General features: G+C 41.9%; 1 protein-coding gene across 2 annotated transcripts in view; it reads left to right on the top strand.

Annotated features, from left to right (window-relative positions):
* The window catches only part of LOC125708726 (catenin delta-2-like), a 260,750-nt gene that overhangs the window by 28,486 nt on the left and 212,021 nt on the right, over positions 1–20,243 (top strand). For both annotated transcript variants that reach the window (XM_048976476.1, XM_048976477.1), the window contains exon 2: positions 6,466–6,599. In XM_048976476.1, the coding sequence (XP_048832433.1) occupies positions 6,471–6,599 (129 nt within the window). In that variant the 5' untranslated portion in view covers positions 6,466–6,470. The remainder of the gene's footprint in view (positions 1–6,465; positions 6,600–20,243) is intronic.

The raw sequence follows: 20,243 nt of genomic DNA on the forward strand, positions 1-20,243 counted from the left end.
ACAGAAGGTTGGGTGTTTTGTGTCGAATGTACGAGGTCTAATTTAATTAGACTTAATTAAGTTAAGTCTACTAAATAGCACTATCTGATTGGACAGTCAAACTGACATCATAGATTGAACGAGTTTCTTCCCAATTGACTGTTTCTCTGTGGAGAGACGACATGTCGTTTTGGGTCTGATTGTACCGTTTAATGTGTGAGCGACTTTTCTATTTGCCTGGTAAACTCTGGCTCATCATTTGTAGAAGTGAATGGTGAGTGGAATGTTCTAGATTTACGATTATCAGTTAAAAGCCTGGTGCGAGTGTTCGGCCCTTGACTTGCTGTGGTGTTCTCGACTCCCCCGCCCTGACCTCTGCTCCTGGTCTGGGTGCTGCTTGCCTGCTCTCCTCCTCTTACATTTGCGGCGTACGATCTGCCTCGCTTGCACGCCACCATGGACACAAGCATCTGCCGAATAAGTAAATGTAACAACGTTTGCATAAGAGGCATCTTTGATGACAGTGTCGATAAGGATTTGTGAACACGCCATTATCTCTGGCTGTCATCTTCAGCCTCTAGAGCTGAAAAACAAAAGTGTTTCTGGTATTTCCCCTTAATATTATGTATGTATCCTTTTTGTTAATACGCCTTTTTCTGTGGAGAGGAACACATCGTGATAACATACTGAAAGTGCAAATGGTGAGTTAAAGCTTTTGTATTTTTCATAATTTTTGTCAACTAAGATGTAATGAGTTCACCAGAATTTCTTCCCATGCTAGTTAAGGGTTGCTTCTAATATAAATGTGTCAATTGAGAAAGATTTTTGGTAGTAAAATAATGTTTTAGATTCCCCCTGTCATCTATAAAGTACATCTGAAATCATTTTGTCTGGTGGATAATCATTCTTCTTAACGATCTTAATGATCTTAACGATCTTTGCCAACACATCAGAAAAGACTATCTCTAGTCCCAAAACAGTTATTGCTACATATTTTATAACAAATGCATAGTACTAGCTTATTTGAATCTACGATATCATTTTTTATTTCAAGGATTACTGCCTTCCAAATAAATCAAGGTGAAAGATTTAATAAACTCACACACAGACAAATCTTGATTATTTTTTGTCTGACACGGTGATTGTGATGTGCAGAGGTTGTGTCTGGGCAGTCTGACAGATAATTACCTCTGTGAAATTAACAGTGCGTTGCATTTTAATGAGACTAACTGGAGCCTTGTTTGCATACTGACATATTGAAATCGCTGTACATGAAGTCACTTCAATAATAACCTTTGGCATTTTCATGAAAATAAATTTACTCTGCTCTTGTAATGAGTTAACTGCTGTTAATTAATGGTTTGTTTTTTATCTGCAATGTATGATTGATGCCACATAAGAATGTTTTCATGCGCTCAATTTACTAGGTAGGTGCTCTCGTATATTAAAAATGGTAATCGTTACTGCCTCGTTTCAGATCTGCCATGATATGATGTTTCTAAACATATCTGCGATTTTTGTCTAAATGATTTTGATTCGGAGTGTGACTTTCGTCTTCAGATCCCGAGTCAGGTGACCAGGACGCTTCAAACTCATCTCTCCCCTCTTACATGTAAAAAATCTATATATTCTGCACTAATCCCAAAAACTTTGGCTATATTTTATATAGAAAATTATTGCTTTTTGTGAACCTGACTCCTGTTTCCTTGGGTGTGGATTCGATCTGGTCCTGCCCAATTCTTATATTGCCCCGGAAAAAGTAAACCCTTAAATAACCCTATTTATCACTGCCAAACCCCCATCATGCAATTCTGTTCTCCGTCCCAACTGAGACATTTCCACAAACAGAAATTTCAGCCGTATTGGGGTATTATTTGCAGTATTTATCTACTGTAGATACGACTTCCATTGCAAGACTGATTTAACATTATCGACACGCTGAGCTTTATGCCGCTCCTGGTCTCAGCCCGCGGTGACAGACGTTCAGCCGGGAGCGATACACGGTTGCTAAGCAGTATAATCTATGGCTTGTGTAAAGTTTCTCTTGTGTACAGCAGCTCATTTCATAAACCCCAGAATTCGCATTCCCTGCAGTGTACTGTAAAACATACGGCCATGTTGTTTTCAGTGAAGCTAATTTCCTCTCTGTCACGCCTGGAAATGTAAACCTAATTCAACAACGATATTTTTTAGTAATTCTCTGTTTTCTAAACATTTTTCGGTTCAGTTAGGAGTTATTTTCCGTGGGAAAAAAACATAATGTGTACCAAAACCATGTTGCCTCTTGACATATTTAAATATATTTTATCGCCTGTATCAAATACAAGTTGTGTTTCGCCTAAACTTTTTTTTTTTCTGCGCAGTGCTGGCTTGTGATGTATTGAATTCACAATGTTGCTATAGAGCACGGACTGCCTGTCTTATGAGATATTTATGAAGCAGCAAGCTAGTGGTAGAGTCCCCCCCCCCCCCCCCCCCCACACTGTCAGAAGCGGCCTTATGGATTAGGGGTCATTGAGTCTCCTTGTCAATTAGCAAGGTGCATGAGGCACAGATTCTTAAGAGCACCTGTACTTACCATACATCCATCTCCTTACTTCTTATCCTGGGCTGGGGGGACTAGAGCTTATCATAGGCAGCACAGGGCACAAGACAGAAACACACCCTAGATGGAACGCCCATATTACAGTTAGAGTTTCTCTCTGTTGTTACCCACAGGCCATATTGCACAAAGTTCTTTGCGAATGAGAATCGATGGATGAGAAATTGTAGCTAATTAAATTACTCCAGTACGATCAATAGATTGTAGGGATACAAGTTAAAGGGTTGTTTTTACTTAAAATGTGCTTCAGAGAAAATATGGTCAGTCTGCTGCTAAGGGCACAAAAGTGATTAGGACTGACCGTCTAACCAATTGAAACATTACTATAAAAGATATATGTTTCTATAGAGAGTTGCAAGTCTGAAAGGTCGTCTGAGTAGGGGGGGGTGGTAGGGGCCTGACCTCTTGTTATATCAATCATGAGTCAGGTGGCTGTGAGTATTCGCACCTGTTCCTTATTCTCTTATTTTGTTGCACCACTGAGTATTCCGGAACCCAGCAGTATTACTTGTCATCAGATATCAATAATCTTCTCGTACGCAAGAATTCACAGTTCATCTCGGAAACTTGAATCCATAAGCCCAGTTCGCGTGAGTGTTAGCCATACCTCTACCTGTCCGTCACTCAGAAGAAGAAAAAAATATATATTTCTTTCCGTACAAAATTGAGATATTACTAGTGGCTGCAAAAGAATAATTTAAAACATTAAAAAGCAGCTTGAATAAATTAAGTGAAAAATAAAAATAAATTAAATTGAAATGGTAGCATACAATAGAGTTCAATAGCTTGTGCCCTGGGCAGTTATGGTGTATGGCAATTTTTGAATTTTTTTTAACACAATTCTAACAATTCTCTGGTTTATAGACTACTCTATTAATTTATTTCCATACAAATCAGGGCTGAACTACAAAAAAAATTGCAATATTTATAAAACAAGAGTGGAAAATGTACTTAAAATGAACTGTAGCCAAATCGAAGTCATTATTTTCCAGGGGACTCTGTCTTTACATTGGATGGAAAGTCAGTACTAGTTGCAGATTGTCACCTACATATTTATGTCATGGAGACGGATGGATGGGGGGGGGTGGTGGTATCGGTATGACGATACTCCCTCTGGCATATTTTATTGGGAAATACCGAAATAGATTTCCCTTTTAGAAATACCATATACAGTATTCCAAGAGAAGCGGGATGCCTGTAGTTCACTCACATTTTGGTTACTCTGACAACTGATTTCTCAGACGTAAATGATCAGATTAGTTACTGTTGCTGCTCTGAAGCAACACCATCAAATCACTTGCTTTTTTCAGAATCTTCTTGACGGACAAAATTTATATACGTTGAATGACGAATGTCTGTTGGTGACCAGTTCTTGTTTGCTTTTATCCTCCTCATTTTTGTTACATTTCTCAGAAAACATGCATACTTTCCATGACTGCGCAATGCTTAAAGAGTGCATGCAGGACTCATGCAAAAGCAGCAGTGGTGAACTTCACCAAGTTCACCACCCAGCGAGACTCTGTCACACACAACTAATTAGGTATATATTACTGCCAAATGACATTTAAAAAAAAGTTTTAAAGTTTTTTTTCCCCTTCTATTTTATACATGTTCTAGAAGGACAAATTCAAGTCTGCACGCACATGCACTCCCATTTATATGTATGTAACAGTTTTATTACCTTGCAAATAATCTGCAGGGTTGCAGACTACCTCCAATGCTTTTTATGTAGCTAATTTTAGGTTTATAAATTAATATTATAGATTTGCTATAAGATTTCTTGTGTGCGTGTCATGCCAGATGTGGGAGGGCAGGCAACCCTGCTACTGCAGACTCTCACACTCCTTAATTCAGATAGTCTGTTGCCTCTAGGGATTACCTCAATTAACTATGGTTCTTGGTTTTGTTTTATGTTTTTTTATCTTGTAAAAACAGTCATTTGAAAAGTCAAGAGGGCAGGTTCTTTTCTGCTTTTGAACCTCATAAATTCGCCCTCGGCTGATCATTAGTACCTGATCCTGCGTTCCGCAGAGTGGCTGATATTCACACATCATCGGGTCAGGCGAGCGGGGCGATGAAGGAGCCGCCGCCGCAGGCCACTGCAAGCCGTCCCGTCAGCTCAGCTTTTCTGATTGGATCGAATTAAAATCTGGGATGGAGCAGCGGCAGTTCCAGGAACCGGTCGCCGTAGTACATTCGTATTCAAGCTGTAGTGCTGTCAAGTTCTGCCAGCATGGTGGCACTTTTCTTTCTGATTTGTCAGATAGAAGCATGGAACCTACAACAGTCTATTAGGTTAAGGTATATGGTCCACGGCTTCTCCGGAGATCATAGGCACCACAGGAACCCAGACTGGCACAGATCCTCACTGAGGTTTGCGTGGCAGTCTCCACTGCGACTTATATAACACAGCATGCTAATGTGTGAAAGCTAGATTAAATTAGATTAACTTTTAGAAAATAGAAGCTTAAGTAGACATAATTAGATTTTCTCTAAGACCTCTCCTCTGTGGAGGCATACTGTCATGATATATGAGGAAAGTTCTCTTTATTAATGGATGCAGCTCCTCGGCTGGACGCAGTGTGGGCAGTCGATGTTCCCCAAATTCATTTGTCTCAGTATGTGTTTTTATACTCTTTATCACTAATTGTATGTGCAGTCAATGACCGACTCACTGTTGTTTTGTGCAGCTATGTAATGATAAAGATGATTTAAAGCTGGGGTTGAAAGTCGTGGTTTTTCCCGCGTAGGTTTGGTTTACTTTGGGTTTTGACATTCTTGATACCGGCGTGGGGGCGGCATGGTGGTGCAGTGGTTAGCACTGTTCCCTCACACCTCTGGGACCTGGGTTCGAGTCTCCGCCTGGGCGGAGTTTGCATGTTCTCCCCATGTCGTCCGGGTACTCCGGTTTCCCCCCACAGTCCGAAAAACATGCTTAGGCTAATTGGAGTTACTAAATTGCCCATTGGTGTGCATGAGTGAGTGAATGGTGTGTGAGTGTGCCCTGCGATGGGCTGGTCCCCCATCCTGGGTTGTTCCCTGTCTCGTGCCCATTGTCTCCACGATAGGCTCCGGACCTCCCACGACCCAGTATGATAAGCGGTTTGGAAAATGGATGGATGGATGGATGGATACCGGCGTGTTGTGGGTCATTTGTCATTAATGGGAATGTTTAGCTGGCTTGGTCAGGGGGTTGTCTGTCAGTGATTCATACTGCGTACATAGTCAGTAAGTGTTCTGTTAATATGGCAACCCAGATAGTAAATCACCTGATCTGTTGATTCAGGTATCAGTAAAGACCAAGGCTGTGTGTGTCTGTGTGTCTGTGTGTGTGTGTGTGTGTGTGTATTTGTGTATTTGGCTACCAAAGGAAATTACTTTAAATGATATTCGTGGTAGTGTACAACTGATTTTACGTCTGTCAAACTATGTTAGCTTAGCCATTTCACATCTTATCTTGAAGTGATTCCAGCATTTATAGTAACCATCCAATGTACCCATATTTTTGTTGACTTGACCACAAGCACATCATGTTTGGTTGATCACTACCCCATCAATTTATTTATAATTGCCATTAAGTTAATTTAAGTGCTCTGGTGGTGAAATTTCATGAAAACCTGGAATGGCCCCCGAGGGCACGTTTGGGAAAGTGATGTTCGTCCTACAAGATATCAGTAACTTTTTGGACAACAGAGGAATTACTGGGCTTTTTGTGATACTCTGTGTGTGCATATAATAATGTTGAATTGTGTTTTTTTCTGACCAAATGTACACTTACTACCCAGGTAAACAACTGTAGACTTTTGCACTGTATTATATTAATATCTTTGGTGTGGTACTTTGGAAATGCCAGACTGACCAGGGTTTGTTGACTTGTCGTGTAGGAGTTATGCCCGTACCAGAGCAAGCTTCTGACGCAGAAAAGACCACCATGCTGAACCCGGTACTAAACAGCTCCAATGGGGATGCCACCGAGACAGAGACCACCTCTGCTATCTTGGCTTCCGTGAAGGAGCAGGTAGGTCTCACCTAAGCACACCCTACTGTCCAGGGAGAGGATCCCACGAGCAGAGTGTGCTCATTGGAGGTCTGGCGATGCAGAAAGTGTGCTGCTAACTTGGAAAATGTTCATTTAAAATGCTGATTTCTCCTCTCTATTCATCATGAGATTGTGTATCCTGAGGATGCATTCGCATTCGGGCAGCTTCGAGCAGCAAGCGGTTTGGCTTAAAGCACATTCTCACCTGGTACTGCAGGGTTAGTTTCATTTCAGTCTGATGAAAAAACACTGAGGAATGCTCTCGTCTCCTGGCCCCAAGCCTCCGGTAGCTGTGCGGTAAGGGGGCGGCGTGCCTCATCTTAATAACACTTGGTGTTACAATGAGGCAGAGAGGCTGCAGCACGAGGGACGCCGGGCTCCATGTTGGTCTTCGTGTTGGAGTCATCTGTTAGCATTCATAATAAGCCCATTGGCTCGTTTTAGAACAGGGATACTCAACAGGTGGACTGTTGTCCGCATGCAGATCGAAACACAATTTGTTCCGGATCGTGCAATCAGTTCCCCCCCAAGGAGTGTGCAGCCGATGTGCCCTTGATATTTGGGGAGGGGCAAGAACGACATCTGGAAATTTCTACCCTCCTCTGTACTTCTGTTCTTCAGTATTGTAACTGATCTGCGGCAATGGAAGATGACGGTAGACGAGAAAACAAGTACAGTCAAGTATGCAAGGGTTGCATCCTCGTCAAACAAGACCAATCCTAGGATAAATAATGAATACATGCACACCAAAGTTTTAGTGTACTTATAATGGTATCTATGTCCTAAAGCCTCACATTGAAGTAATTCACTCTACAATCTTTTTGGCTGCCTGAGATTTAACGGTTTATGTCCTTTGTGGAAATCTGGGAATTTTTTCTTGATTAGCCTACGGGCTAATCCTCGCCTCGCTCTCAGCATCACACAGAGCGCTTACTGACTCACACAAATAGAAAGGCACAGATATTCCGTGAATCTTTGTAGCACTGAGGTTGCATCATCCCCCTGCTGTAATATACAGGTGCTCAGCGGTGTGGATCGTTACAAAATGTCGCAGGTGTCGCGACGACTGGCCTGCGCTCCCGCGCATTCTGTCTGTCACACATCAGGACGCACATTGTGCGCGACCGTTCATTACTAGCGAGCGCGGCATGATGTCTGTTTTAAACACCCCCTTTCTCGAGACACTGCCCAATCTCTCATGACACCTGGTCCTGCGTTGCGTTCAGATATGGGGGTATCGCCGGTGTGTTGAGACAGCTCTTTTGTCAATAAATTAGGATACTTTAAAGCCGGGACAGTGGGTGCGGTGATTTTCATAACCGGTACAATAAAAACCTGGACAGCTGATACAGCAACTCTTTTGACTGCAGTGGAACAAGAGAGTGTGTACTGTGAATTAGTCTGGATTTGATTAATATGGCTGCGGGTTTGATTAATATGCCTGGGTGTGGCATGAATCAAGATTAGTAGTCTTTGTGATTTTTCTTTTTTCAGATTTGCCCCCTGCCGCCACCATAGTTTGTACAGATCAGAATCAGTAGATATAGCTGAGTAATAGCCTGTACTATCCCAACACATGCACTGTGTCTTTGGGCTTCTGTTGGAAGTTAATATTGACGAACTGACTGTTTTGATGGCCAGGCATCCATTACTCTGTGAGTGTGTCGTGCTGCCTGTTGGCCTTTGTCAGGCGGTGGCCCGGTGCTGTGCGAAAGGCAGCTGGGACCTGTCTCCCCTCCGGCTGCCCGCTGTGATCCTGGGCTCTGCCCGCCGTAATGAAGAAATACCACAGCACAGAATTTCTCTTCTTCATTCCACTGGAGAGCCTGACAAAATATCCATCCATCTTCCATAACTGGTTATCTACTGCAAATTTGCGATGAGCCTGGAGCCCGTCCCAGGATATAGAGGAAGAGCCTGGGTGGGATGCCAGGCCACAACAATAAGTAAATAAATGCGTGCATGCAATTGTAAAAAGAAAAAAAAAACAATTAATACTATAATGATCTATACTCACAAAATGCATTTTGCATGCAGATTATTTTACCTTGTAAAACAATTTTTATTATATGTATAAATATATATTTTGTATTTCTAACAAGTCACCTGCTGTTAATTTATTATTTTTATATTAACTTGCAGCTGTTTATTTTAAATGCCTTTGTGATAAATTGTCACAGGTTTAATGACCTAAAATGGCCAATTATATGAATCATTTTGATCCGAGTTTATGGCGCTTGAGAAAACAAATGATAATTGAAGCTGCACCATATGTCTTTTTTTTGTTGTTTTTTTTTTCTTTTTAATTTTTATGTCTGTCTGTCACCTTCTGTGCTTGCGGTGGTTGTATTTTATTTTTTTGTGACTGGAGGTGTAGCAGCTGCCTAACAGTGACCCTGTCCTTTTTTTGGGTGGGATGAAAGGGAGGCAGAGGGATGCTCCCTATGCCCCACGTGCAATCTTAGGGGTATGAGTGTAATTTATGGACAATTAAAGGCATTTCTTCCCCACTGTGCTCATCATAACATGACAGACCCACGCTGACGGTTCTCAGGGCAGAAATGAACAGGCCTTTGACGCAACATGTTTCTGAGATACTTTACACCATCTACATGTCCCCCTGCACACACACACAGATACAGACACACACACACACACACACACTCTCTTCCTGATTCTCAACCACATAGCCTAGATCAGTCTCAGAAATCTGTTTTGTTTCTTTAGGTTTATTACATAATCTCTGTTTTCTGCTTTTCATTTTAGGAAACCCAACCGCAGCTCATTCAAATTCAAGCGCTCTGCACTTTTGCACGACTTAATAATGATTAACCAATTATATCAGTCTCTAATTACAGGTATGTCTGCTTTACTGTATCTGTCTGGTCATTTGTATTTTGTATTTCATGTAGCTGTCGTAGTAATTATGATTTCCACAACAAGAGTGATGAAGATTTTGGCAGAGTAGAGTTTATTTTCTGGTCTAGAGTGCCTGAATATGTAGCTGTCATAGTAATTATGATTTCGACAAGAAGAGTGAAGATTTGGCCTGGATATCATATATTTTCTACTGTCGAATTTCTGAATATGTGTTTTCAAGGTCAGGATTTGTTTATATTCAGAGCACTGAAACACAGCTTAAAAAATGTTTCCTTGCTGTGTGTTTTCCCAGGTCTATACACAACACATGATCATTGTAACTTTATGTTTTTATTCTTTATTCAGTCCTGCGAGTGAAGGACTACTTTACTCTTTCTGCAATTGATTGAACATAGAATAAATTTCAGGTCTTCCGAGTTCATATCTGGGAGACGGATACATTATTCTTTGTGCCTCATGCCGTGCTTGATTCCGTTTCCTCTCGATCCGAACACGTATGCGTCATGAATGATGTGGAAGTGAAGGGCAGCGCCGAGGTGCTGGATCAGAAAGAAGTCGGTCAGCGTTGTCAGACTCGCCTCCTACTCACTTTATTCAGGTGATAACGGTTTTCGGAATTCAGTCACTTCCCCATGAAAGCATATCATGTTTCGCCCTTAACCCAGACCAGCCCTATTATTTTCCAGATTTTTTAGGCCTCCTGTCACTCAGGCGCCTTTGAAATCGTCCTAATTTCCACCCTTCATGACAGATGGATGGATGGTTGGATGGATGCATGGATGGATAGAAAAATAGACACCTTTACACAGTAAAAACATGTACATTAATAGTAACAATAGTCACACTAGTGTTTGTTTCAAAAAGGAGCATGCGGTGCCCTTGGCTGAGTACCTGACTTAGTAAAAGGGAAGGATAGGGGCTGTGTATCTGAGCTCTAAGAAGGAAGTGGGAACCCTTACAGCATGACATGGCCTCTCCGGAGACCCCCGTCCGCAGGGAATAATATTAATATCAGCTTTGTGTGCACAGTGACGGCTCGCTTGTATTCTTTATTGTTTCTCTACAAATCTGACTTTTTTCGTAGGAAGCGCGAAAAGCTCATCCATCCGAAAGATAACAAGCTTTAGCAGCGGAACCCAAAGTGTCACTGCTTCTACCTGTGAGATACAGTAGGTGTCTGGCTCTCTGGAGACCAGATCTGCTCATGCTAGCCGCAGGACGGTGAGCAGAGCCCGGCCGGGCCACTGTGAAGTTGGGTTTGGGCCACCGTATAGATGGGGGGCACAAGACACGGGTTTGCAATGGTGCACGTTCAAATTAAGAACTAATTAGTTAGTACTGATTCAAATTCTGTGGCAGGAAAAGCAGTGGGGTAAAAAATGGCTCCCCCTTCTGTCAGGGCAGCGAAGTTCAATCAACACCATGACCTCAGTATCAGCAGGTAGATTCATTCCCAAATGCACCCAGAAAGTACCAACTTACATGCTACGCAAATCAACACGGACCATATTCCCTTATAAAACGGATATTATAAAAATGAACATAAACCCTCATTACAGATGTTGTACGCCAATTGACGTTGGCATGCGTGAAATTGCTTAGCAATTACAAGGCTATTTCAAATGTAAAATACAATTTCTTACAGGAGCTAATCACAATAAATGTGATTTTCTTTAGTGTTTTTAAAGCCGAGTGCTATTTTACTAGTGACTGATTAAATTTTATGTCTGTCTTTAAACACATCAAAATATTACCGTTTGCCTCCACCGGCATTATTTAGCTTCAGATTACTGTCTGCTGAAAATAAAAACAGTGTGATTATGCAAAAGCCTCTCGGTTTGTTTCCTGCCCAGTACGGGTCACTGTTCTGAAGCAACATGCACCATCATGTTGAGGGTGGAAATTGTGGCTCCCCAATAGCATCCTTCATGGAAAGATGGCAATATGCGAAGCAAACAGATGGGGAGATTAGCAGATTAGGGATTATCCCAGTCCTTTTCAGGACACCTACCTCTCTCCTGCATTCATACTTGGTGAACTATTGATGGCACTGTGGCACAGTTGGTAGCGCTGTCACCTCACAGGTCCAGAATTGGGGTTCTGAATCGTGCCCCTGTGCTGTGTGCTTAGGGTTACCATGTTCTTCCCATACTGTGTGGGCTACCTCTATGGAACCCCCCCACCAGTCAGAAAAACATGCAGTTAGGCTAACTGGGGTCATCTCCTTTAGAGTGTGTGCATGTGTTTCTTGCAATGGACTGGCCTCCCATTTTTTGTGCCCCCTGTCTTACACCTTGGAATAAGTTCCAGGCTCATTGTAACCGCGCACAGCAATGTTTTCCAGCCTGGTCCTGGGGGACCCACAGACGGTCCATGTTTTTGCTCCCTCCCAGCCCCCCTGCCAGATTGATCACATTTTTGCTCCCTCACTTCTCCTTCAGCCAAAGAGTGGACTCTCTGAGGGTCCCGAAGGACCGGATAGGGAAACACTGCTGAACAGGATAAGCACTATAGGTAGATGGATGATTTGGTAATTGACCCACTACTTCCTAAGGGGTGATCCCACATCCATTTAAGCAGAATGAATCAATGGAGCATTGCAGAATAAGAACTGGACTAGTGCAGCTTGGTACAATGCACTGGGACATTTGTGATAGACCCAAGGGCCCTGGGAGGTTCTAAACACAGATCTTTGGTAGAAGTAATGGATTTTAAAAGACTGAGTCCACTCGATTTAATCACCCCCACAGTGACTATCTATATCTTGGTCAAAAATCTCTTTGAAGGTATAACAACAAAAAGACTGTTATGATTATGACATACTGTTGGTTTTAGAAAATAAGTATCCTTCTTCTTTATTAATCCCGGTGGGGAAATTCTCTTTGGCCCATCTTGGTCTCCATACAGGTGTAAGTAAGCTTGGGGGTCACAGCAAAGGGGCAGCCACCTTGTGGAACCAAAGGGTTATGGGTCTTGCTCAAGTGCCCATGGACATGTGACTATTCTGTTAAGGCTCGAACCAGCAACTTTCTGATCACAGGCGCAGCGTTTTAGTTTGCTGAGCCACACACTGCAATCTCAGAGTGAAAACAGAAGTCATGAAGTTTATTTCTGATGCCAGTTGAGGAAAAATACTAATTATCAGCATGTGAGTGTGGCTCAGTGGGTTACGGAAGGTTGCTGTTTTGAATCCCGAAGCCAGTAAATTGATGTCACCATCGGGCCCTTGACCAAGGCCAGTAACCCCCAATTGCTCTGGACCACTGCACGCTAACTGGCACCCTAACCTGAGCCCACCAGTATGTGTGTAATGGAGATCAGGACGGCACAGACAAAAAGAAATATCTCAATTCTATAAAAGTGTGAAAATGCAAGCTTAGGATATGAATTTTGAATGTATCCCTTTTGGTGGTGTGTGAGTTGCTTTGTTTATTGACTCGCTTATCCCTTGGTGCAATCGTGCCTGTGTCCTCCTCTGGTTATGGCACCGTAGTTAGAATTGGGAGAGCTGGTTCTGTGTGTTCAGTAGTTCGTCGCACTGACAGAATGTGGCTCGGTATCCGGAAAGCTCGATGGGGGCTGTAACTGGTGCCATTAGCATCGTTGACGGCATCGCCATCTGACTCCATGCCTCAGGGCCCTGTGAGAATCACACCTGCGCTTCAGTGATGAACGTTCCCAGTGTCTTTTGTCTCTTGCCCGTCTGTGCTGTGCGGTTTCAGGGCTGCTTGGCACGTAGATTTGCTGGCTATCGACATTATGTGAGTTGTGATGCACCTGAAAAACATTTTTGAGCGACGTTGCCAGGCGATGTTGCTGACTAATGTCACTCAGGCCTGTTCCCATTGATTTTGGGTAAGAAATATTTATCGGAAAAACTTTAATCGGCAGTGGGAAACTTTACGAGATCATCCAGATGAGTTGCCCTTTGTCTCACCTGGTTGCTGGGCAACATTGCTGAAAAAGTTGCCCTGTATATAATGGCTCTCAATCCCGGAAATTCTCCAGGCAGGACATGTGTATTTGCTGCCTTTGCTTATGAATGAAAAGCCTGTGAGCATTGCACGCAAATTAAACCGCAGCATGATGCTTTCACGCATGAATATTTTACTGGTTGCTCTCAGTGTATTTTTTTTTGTTTCTTTGTTTTTATTTAGCTGATGCTTTTATCCAAAGCAACATTTTTTTTTGAGAAAGCAGAGTTACTGAGGTGTTACTGAGTTCCTGGAGATATTGTGGGTTAAAGGCCCTGACAGTGAACCCCCCTCTGTCCACTTTAGGATCTGAACTGGCGACCTTCCGATCAGAGGTACACCACCGAGCCAGACGCCGCCTCCTAGTGCTGCCCCTCTGTTGCATCCGGGTGCTCTGCTACCGCTGGTGATTTTTAGCTTTGAGGACCGAAGGGCTCCTTTAGCTCTTTCAGGATGGCAGCTATAGTTCTCTCTTTGCATCCGTTGCACTCTGATGTTTGACAGGTGAGCTTTTGAGGATCTGATTTTTGGTTGATATTGAGTAAAGCCCCTCTGCCTAGGTGTCCTGCGAGGATGAGGGTGTACGGTGTGGGTCACCTCCTGTGTTACATCTCTCCTGTATTCATGAAATTCAGGCCCGTCTTTTGGACACTTGGATGTGTTCTTCTTCTTATTTTTAAGCTTCTGGGGACATTTTTTTCAGTCGCCACAAGAGGAAAATCAGTTTTACAAAAATCTGTGACTGTAGTCAGATAACTAAAAATGTCAAACGTTTTCTATTTTGTTTGGCTACTTATAGTTAAGGTTAGAGCTGGGTATGGATTAAGGTTGTTTGGATTAGGGTTTTTCACATAGATATTAATGATATCAATGCAAATGTGTGTGTGCGCATGTGTGTGTGTTTGCGAGCGGGTATACCTATCCTTATGGGGACACAATATCCCCATAACGTGATAAATATCCGTTTGCCTGGTCCCAATAAGGGAAAACTCTATTTTATAAAAATCAGTGACTGCTATGAAAAAACTAAAAATGAACTCTTGTATTTTGCTTGGTTACTTGTGGTTATGGTTAAGGCAGGGTGGTGGTTAAGGTTGTCATAGTTAGCGTTAGCATTTTTCCCATAGAAGTGAATGAGTGGTCCAGTGGTCCAGTGTGAGACACCAGTGATCCAGGGTGAGACACCAGTGATCCAGGGTGAGACACCAGTGACTCAGGGTGAGACACCAGTGACTCAGGGTGAGACACCAGTGACTCAGGGTGTCCCCAACCTTGTGTACTATGTTAACTGTCCTCCCCCCTGATCATGTACTGGAAATGACTGGAAGATGGAGGGATATTTTATGGATGCTTAGTTTATTTGAATTGTGTACGAGAGACAACACAATCCAGATTTTGTCCTTGCATTAACAGCTTTTTTTTTTTTTTTTTTGATTGAGCTCTTCACTGAAAAATTCATTTAAATCACATTAAGCTAAATTCAAGGACGCTATCATTTTAATAGGTCTGTGGTGAACTCTGTTTTAATTTAAAATTGTTACAGGTTTGGCTATTCTAATAAAATGTGCTCCCTTAAATTTAATTCTGTATGAAATTTAAACAAACCAGAATAAATTAATTTTAATTTGAGTGTCTCAAACATAATTTATGGCCTGTTTAATTCTTCAAGCTAAGAACTCTTGAGTAATTATTAACTACAGTAAATGAAATGCACAAATACTCAAAACAACCTGTATCTTTAATCAAAGGGGTGAAAATAAGTGTTCTTAATTCTCCTTCTCATCATTTCCCCATTTACTTACATTTAGGTCCAAATTTGGTTCAAAACAGTTGAAGTTCTCACTCAGTGTGTTTGGATTGACATGATTTTTGCAATGAATTAAAGCTTAGCAAACCATCGTTTGAATTTAACAACATTGCAGAAGGCCATCTCTTCCCACAAGGCCACTCTGACAGGGATGCAAAGAAATGAAATCAAAGAATCACTGCCCTTCCAGTCCACTGACATTTAGCAAATCATTGCTGCCTGATGAAACCACGTATGTCCAGTTCTTGACGATTGTGACGTTTTAGTATAGATGGAACATGTCCATTCTCCTACTGATAGCGTTTGACATCTAATTGACCAATGAAAAGATGTCTGAGGAAGTCATCTCTCTGTCTTATTGGAAGAGCTTAATGTATTGATAAATGTACAGTATTAAAAGGCACTAATTGTGTCCAAACATGTAGACTAGATGTCGATAACCTGCTGCGTTCTTACAGGGTGACACGACTTGAACTATCCGTGTGGCATTGGAACGCATGATAGGAAAACCATGCAAGTCTGCGTTCAATGACCACTATCCATGCAGATCCTTTTAAAACTTTTAACAGTTCACTGAAGGCTGTGTGACGATAGGTTTCTATTTGTGTTGCTATGTGTGTCTCATTGTATTCTTTTAGATTTATTTTGTGAAGTATTTTCTGAGACAATGCATTTTTTTTACGCCCCTGAAGTAATCGATTTTTTTGAGCCTGTTTCTTACTGGATAGCGATGAATCCTGTGTCGTGAACTGATCAATAGCTGGAACATGAAGGTCTGCTTCTTAGTATCGGTATGTAAGTGACTTGTCACGTTGTTTCTGTAGTGGTGAAACCGAAAAACTCTAAGCAGGTTGGATTTCCCAATCCTTAATGGTGTCTGTACTGGAATACCAAAATAGTTTTTAAATGGCCCCCCTCCAGGCCAGGTCTTGCTGGTAAGTAACACACGGAGTCGCGCAGATCTTTAGCTAGCTGCGCATCCCTGCATTTCGCTGTCACTTCCTTGCTCAGCTGCTCCCCCTTCTGGCCCCAGGGGGGATCGCTGACAGGCTGACTGCTGTGACAGGGACAACAGGCCAAACCAAGGACCTTCGCAGAGTCGTTCAAGCGGAAACAAAACGCACAGGGTCTTATAACATTGGATTGTTGACTTTTTATTTTGGGACTGACAGACAGCAAAAGTCGCCGCTTGATATAAAAAATAAAACCCCGTGTCAGACCTTGGGCCACCTTGCTTGGCTTTACTCCTGATTGTCTTTAATATTCTGTTCACCTGGTTTTTGAGGTATAATTTAATGGAAAATCTAAACTCTGACACCAGAAAGTTGTCCGAGAAAGTCAAGTCAAGTCAAGCTTTTTTGTCATTTCAAAATATGCAGACATACGGTGAAACACAATGGCATTTAACAATGGCTTTACACAGAACGTGTGAAGTTAGACATACAGGATAATAATGAATACATAGACAAGTATGCTATAGTTATTTATGAAGAGGTATGCATGGTTATTGTTTTACCCCTGGGGTTTGTGATTCACCTGCCAGATTGCTTAAAATGTATCTTGGTTTCTATAGGTACTGTTGGAGTATAGTGGTGTGCTAGTTAGTGCATAGACACCTAGACCTGAGAAATGGAGATGATATTGTGAGATACTACAGGAGGAAGGGGGGGCGGGAGGCTCTACACCAGTCTGTCTCTTGCTGGGCTGTTAATCAGTGTTCTGGGGATTCATTTGCCTGTTTTGTGTGTGTGTGTGTGTGTGTGGGGGGGGGGGTGCTGGGACTCTGGGGGTAGCGGATGCTGTCCACATTGTCCAGAGACTCGTGAATAGAATTTAATTAAAATTTAGTTTTGTTGTCATCCGCATGGTCATTATTATTAAGCAGTTTTGAAAGAAAAAAAATGAATTACCGATATTGGACTGTGACCAAACACTGATGCATGTCTCACCTAGTTTTTTGGTCTCTGTTTAGTATTTTATTTCTGCTTTTTTTCCCACAAACGTTTCTGGCATTTAACTGCACGACAAATATTATCTTGGCTCAAAATCAAATGCATCGAAAGCTGGCTGCTGCGTACAGCACACAGCCCATTAGCTTGGACATTACTGCTTTGCTTAATCAGTCATTTCATATTCCCTAATTTTAAATCACACAATAATAGCTTTTTCGCAGTCCCAAAAAGTTCACCATGTGAGAAGATCATCTTTATTAACTTTTTTTAAGCTCATGGGAGTTTTGCTTACATTACCAACCAATCACATGTCATTGTCCGACCTGCTCTATTTGCTTGGACCCACCTCCTTTATAGTCTGATTGGTTATCTCTCTGAACCAATCATTTTTCGTTCTGCCCTCAGAACATTTTTGTGTAAGTAAAACTCCCACAAGCTTTTTTTTAAGAGTGAAACTGCAGTATATCCAGTTGTAGCTGGTTTGTTTAATGAATCAGGTTGCTGTCTGACCTCTGGTTGCTCCATACTAGTTAGCTTCCACTGCCTCTTCATCACAATATGCAGCTTGATTGCCAGCTCAGACTTGATTTGTGACACTTTCGTCAAACCCCTGACTCCGGATTCCCTCATAAATACCTAATTCGCCGAATCACAATGCGAATTAGCAGGACAGAGGAAGGGAGAGAACGATCTCGTTTCAGTCCCGAAGATTTGCTATGAAATATAAATCAGGATATCGGTTGTAACGCCTGGCACAAGGAAGGTTTAATAGTCCTTCACAATTTGGGGAATGCATTTGAAATTTTAAACACGTCATATTTCTGAATAATAAACCATTCAGAGATGGTGTCCTAATCTCCCAATATCCATGAGGGTCTGCTGAAACGCGGCTTTAAACGAACGGATTTCGCTAGCAGGAGTCATTCCGGCAGGCCTTGGCAATCAGTGAATTAATGGTGTTGCTCTTATCCGTGATTATCTCCACTTTTAGGTCAAAGGGAATGTTCCAGAAAACTGAAGTTTAAAAAAAAGGGGGGGGGGGGGGGGGGTGACTGTGAAAATACTGTGAGCTAGTGAGCTAGCATGGGACTGAATAATCAACTAAAGAAAATGTTCACATTTTATTCATTTGTTTATTTGCTATTTTGCCTTTCATTTGAATAGGTTTCTTATGAGATAGTGTGTTAGTGGGCAGGTTGTGCCTGTGATCGGCAGATTGCTGGTTTGAGTCCAGCTTTAGCAGAATGGTCTCATCTGTGGGCCCTTGAGTGAGGCCCTTAACCCCTGTCTCCATGGGTGCCGCTACGTGTGGTTGCCCTTTGCTGCCAAGCTTGCTGTCACCTACATGTGCATCTCATGGTGTGTTAGATAGTGTAGATGAAAAAAATCCCCACAGTGATCAATAAAGTATTATTACCCCTTTTTACTATTATGTAACTCTTGCTTCAACGATAACTTCCACTAGCTTCTGGTGATTCTTTGGAAGCTCAGCCTACCTGCTCTTGTGTCTATTTGACTATTTGACAGCTTGCGATATATCATCTGTCCCTCTTGAATGCGATTTTGAATGAAAGTGTCTTCAAAATATATACATGTAAATCTGAATGAAAAGCTTAATGCCATTCAAACAGCCGTGATTGATGCTCAGCTAGTTCAGCAAGTGAGACTGGGATCAGACTGATAACTGAACTAGGATCAGAAGAATGACTCCATATCTGTATAGCTGTATGGCTTGTGTGCTAATCACCTCAGAAGATGATAATGTTAATTCGGCCCCTAGTAATGACTTATTGCAGTTTATAAAACTTTTGAGATCGAGCTTCTGAAAAGGGCAACAAACCTGCTTCTTCTTGGTTTCTGAAATGATTTTGTTTTTCTTTTAAACAATAAATACTGCTTGTTTTGTGAAATGTCTATACAGTGGCTCTTAGTAAAATTTCCTATCAACAGAAAATAATTCCCATGATACCCTTCCTTATATTTGCCTGTTTTTTTATGTTTCCTGCATAGTAGGGGCCAGTTGTCTCATCCTGCTTTGCTGGATTCATTGTAGCACCAATTCTTTGTTGATACCATTTTTTTATGAATGTGATCTGAAAAGCCATATAAATGTACCTGGTTACTTTGTTGTGAATCACCTTCCCTGCAGTTCCAGTAACTGTGCAATCAATTTATTTTTAAAGGTATATCTATTATCAGTAGTAAATTTAACAGCAGCCATGCATATTCATCTGTAGCATTTTAGTATTGGTGGCAATTTTAGTGTTGTAGTAAAACAGATTATATTACTTTTTTTTCAGAAACAAGATGGCAACTTTTAATATAAAGTGCTAATCTCAGTTAATTTGTAGAGATAAAGATATTTCATCTGATAAGAATGGTTTTCGCAATGTTGCTGAGCAGATTCATTCATAAAAACACATACAGTGTAAATTAAGAAGTACAGTTTCACGTAAAGGAGCTGAACTTTGACCTCATCGATACTCTTGGGCTTCGCGCTCCTCTGGAGCCCCCTGGATTAAGTAACCCTCATTCTCCTGACTCTGGTGCAAATACACCTTCAGAAAAGAGCCTCTTTTTATACCTCCAGTGGAGCCTCCTTCTGGGAATCAGAAGCCCCTGATGCGCTTGACATTTTTTCCGCACGTCTCCTCAAAGATGGGGTGTGTTTTAAATATGTGAATGAATGGAAAGACATGCGAAGGCAGTGATGAATCTGAGGAAACGCCCTGGCAAACATCATGCCCGCTTTCAGATTCCTCAGCCCAGATATGCAGCAATTCTCTCCTGGTGGAGAACTTCCTGCATGTCCCCTGTCAGCCTCTCAGCGTCTGTCACATTTTGAGACATTCCTTCTTTTTGTAATTGTTGTAACGGCCTTCTGTAGCTGGTTTTTATTGTCCTCAGCCAGAGATCCAATAAGTGCGTCCGTGACACGGCTCTCGGTCCATGTGCCAACAAGGAAGATGTATCTGTAGGATTCGTTTGGCAATCGGAGATAACGGGTCTT

This window comes from Brienomyrus brachyistius, chromosome 15, assembly GCF_023856365.1.
Source record: "Brienomyrus brachyistius isolate T26 chromosome 15, BBRACH_0.4, whole genome shotgun sequence".
NCBI classification, from domain to species: Eukaryota; Metazoa; Chordata; class Actinopteri; order Osteoglossiformes; family Mormyridae; genus Brienomyrus; species Brienomyrus brachyistius.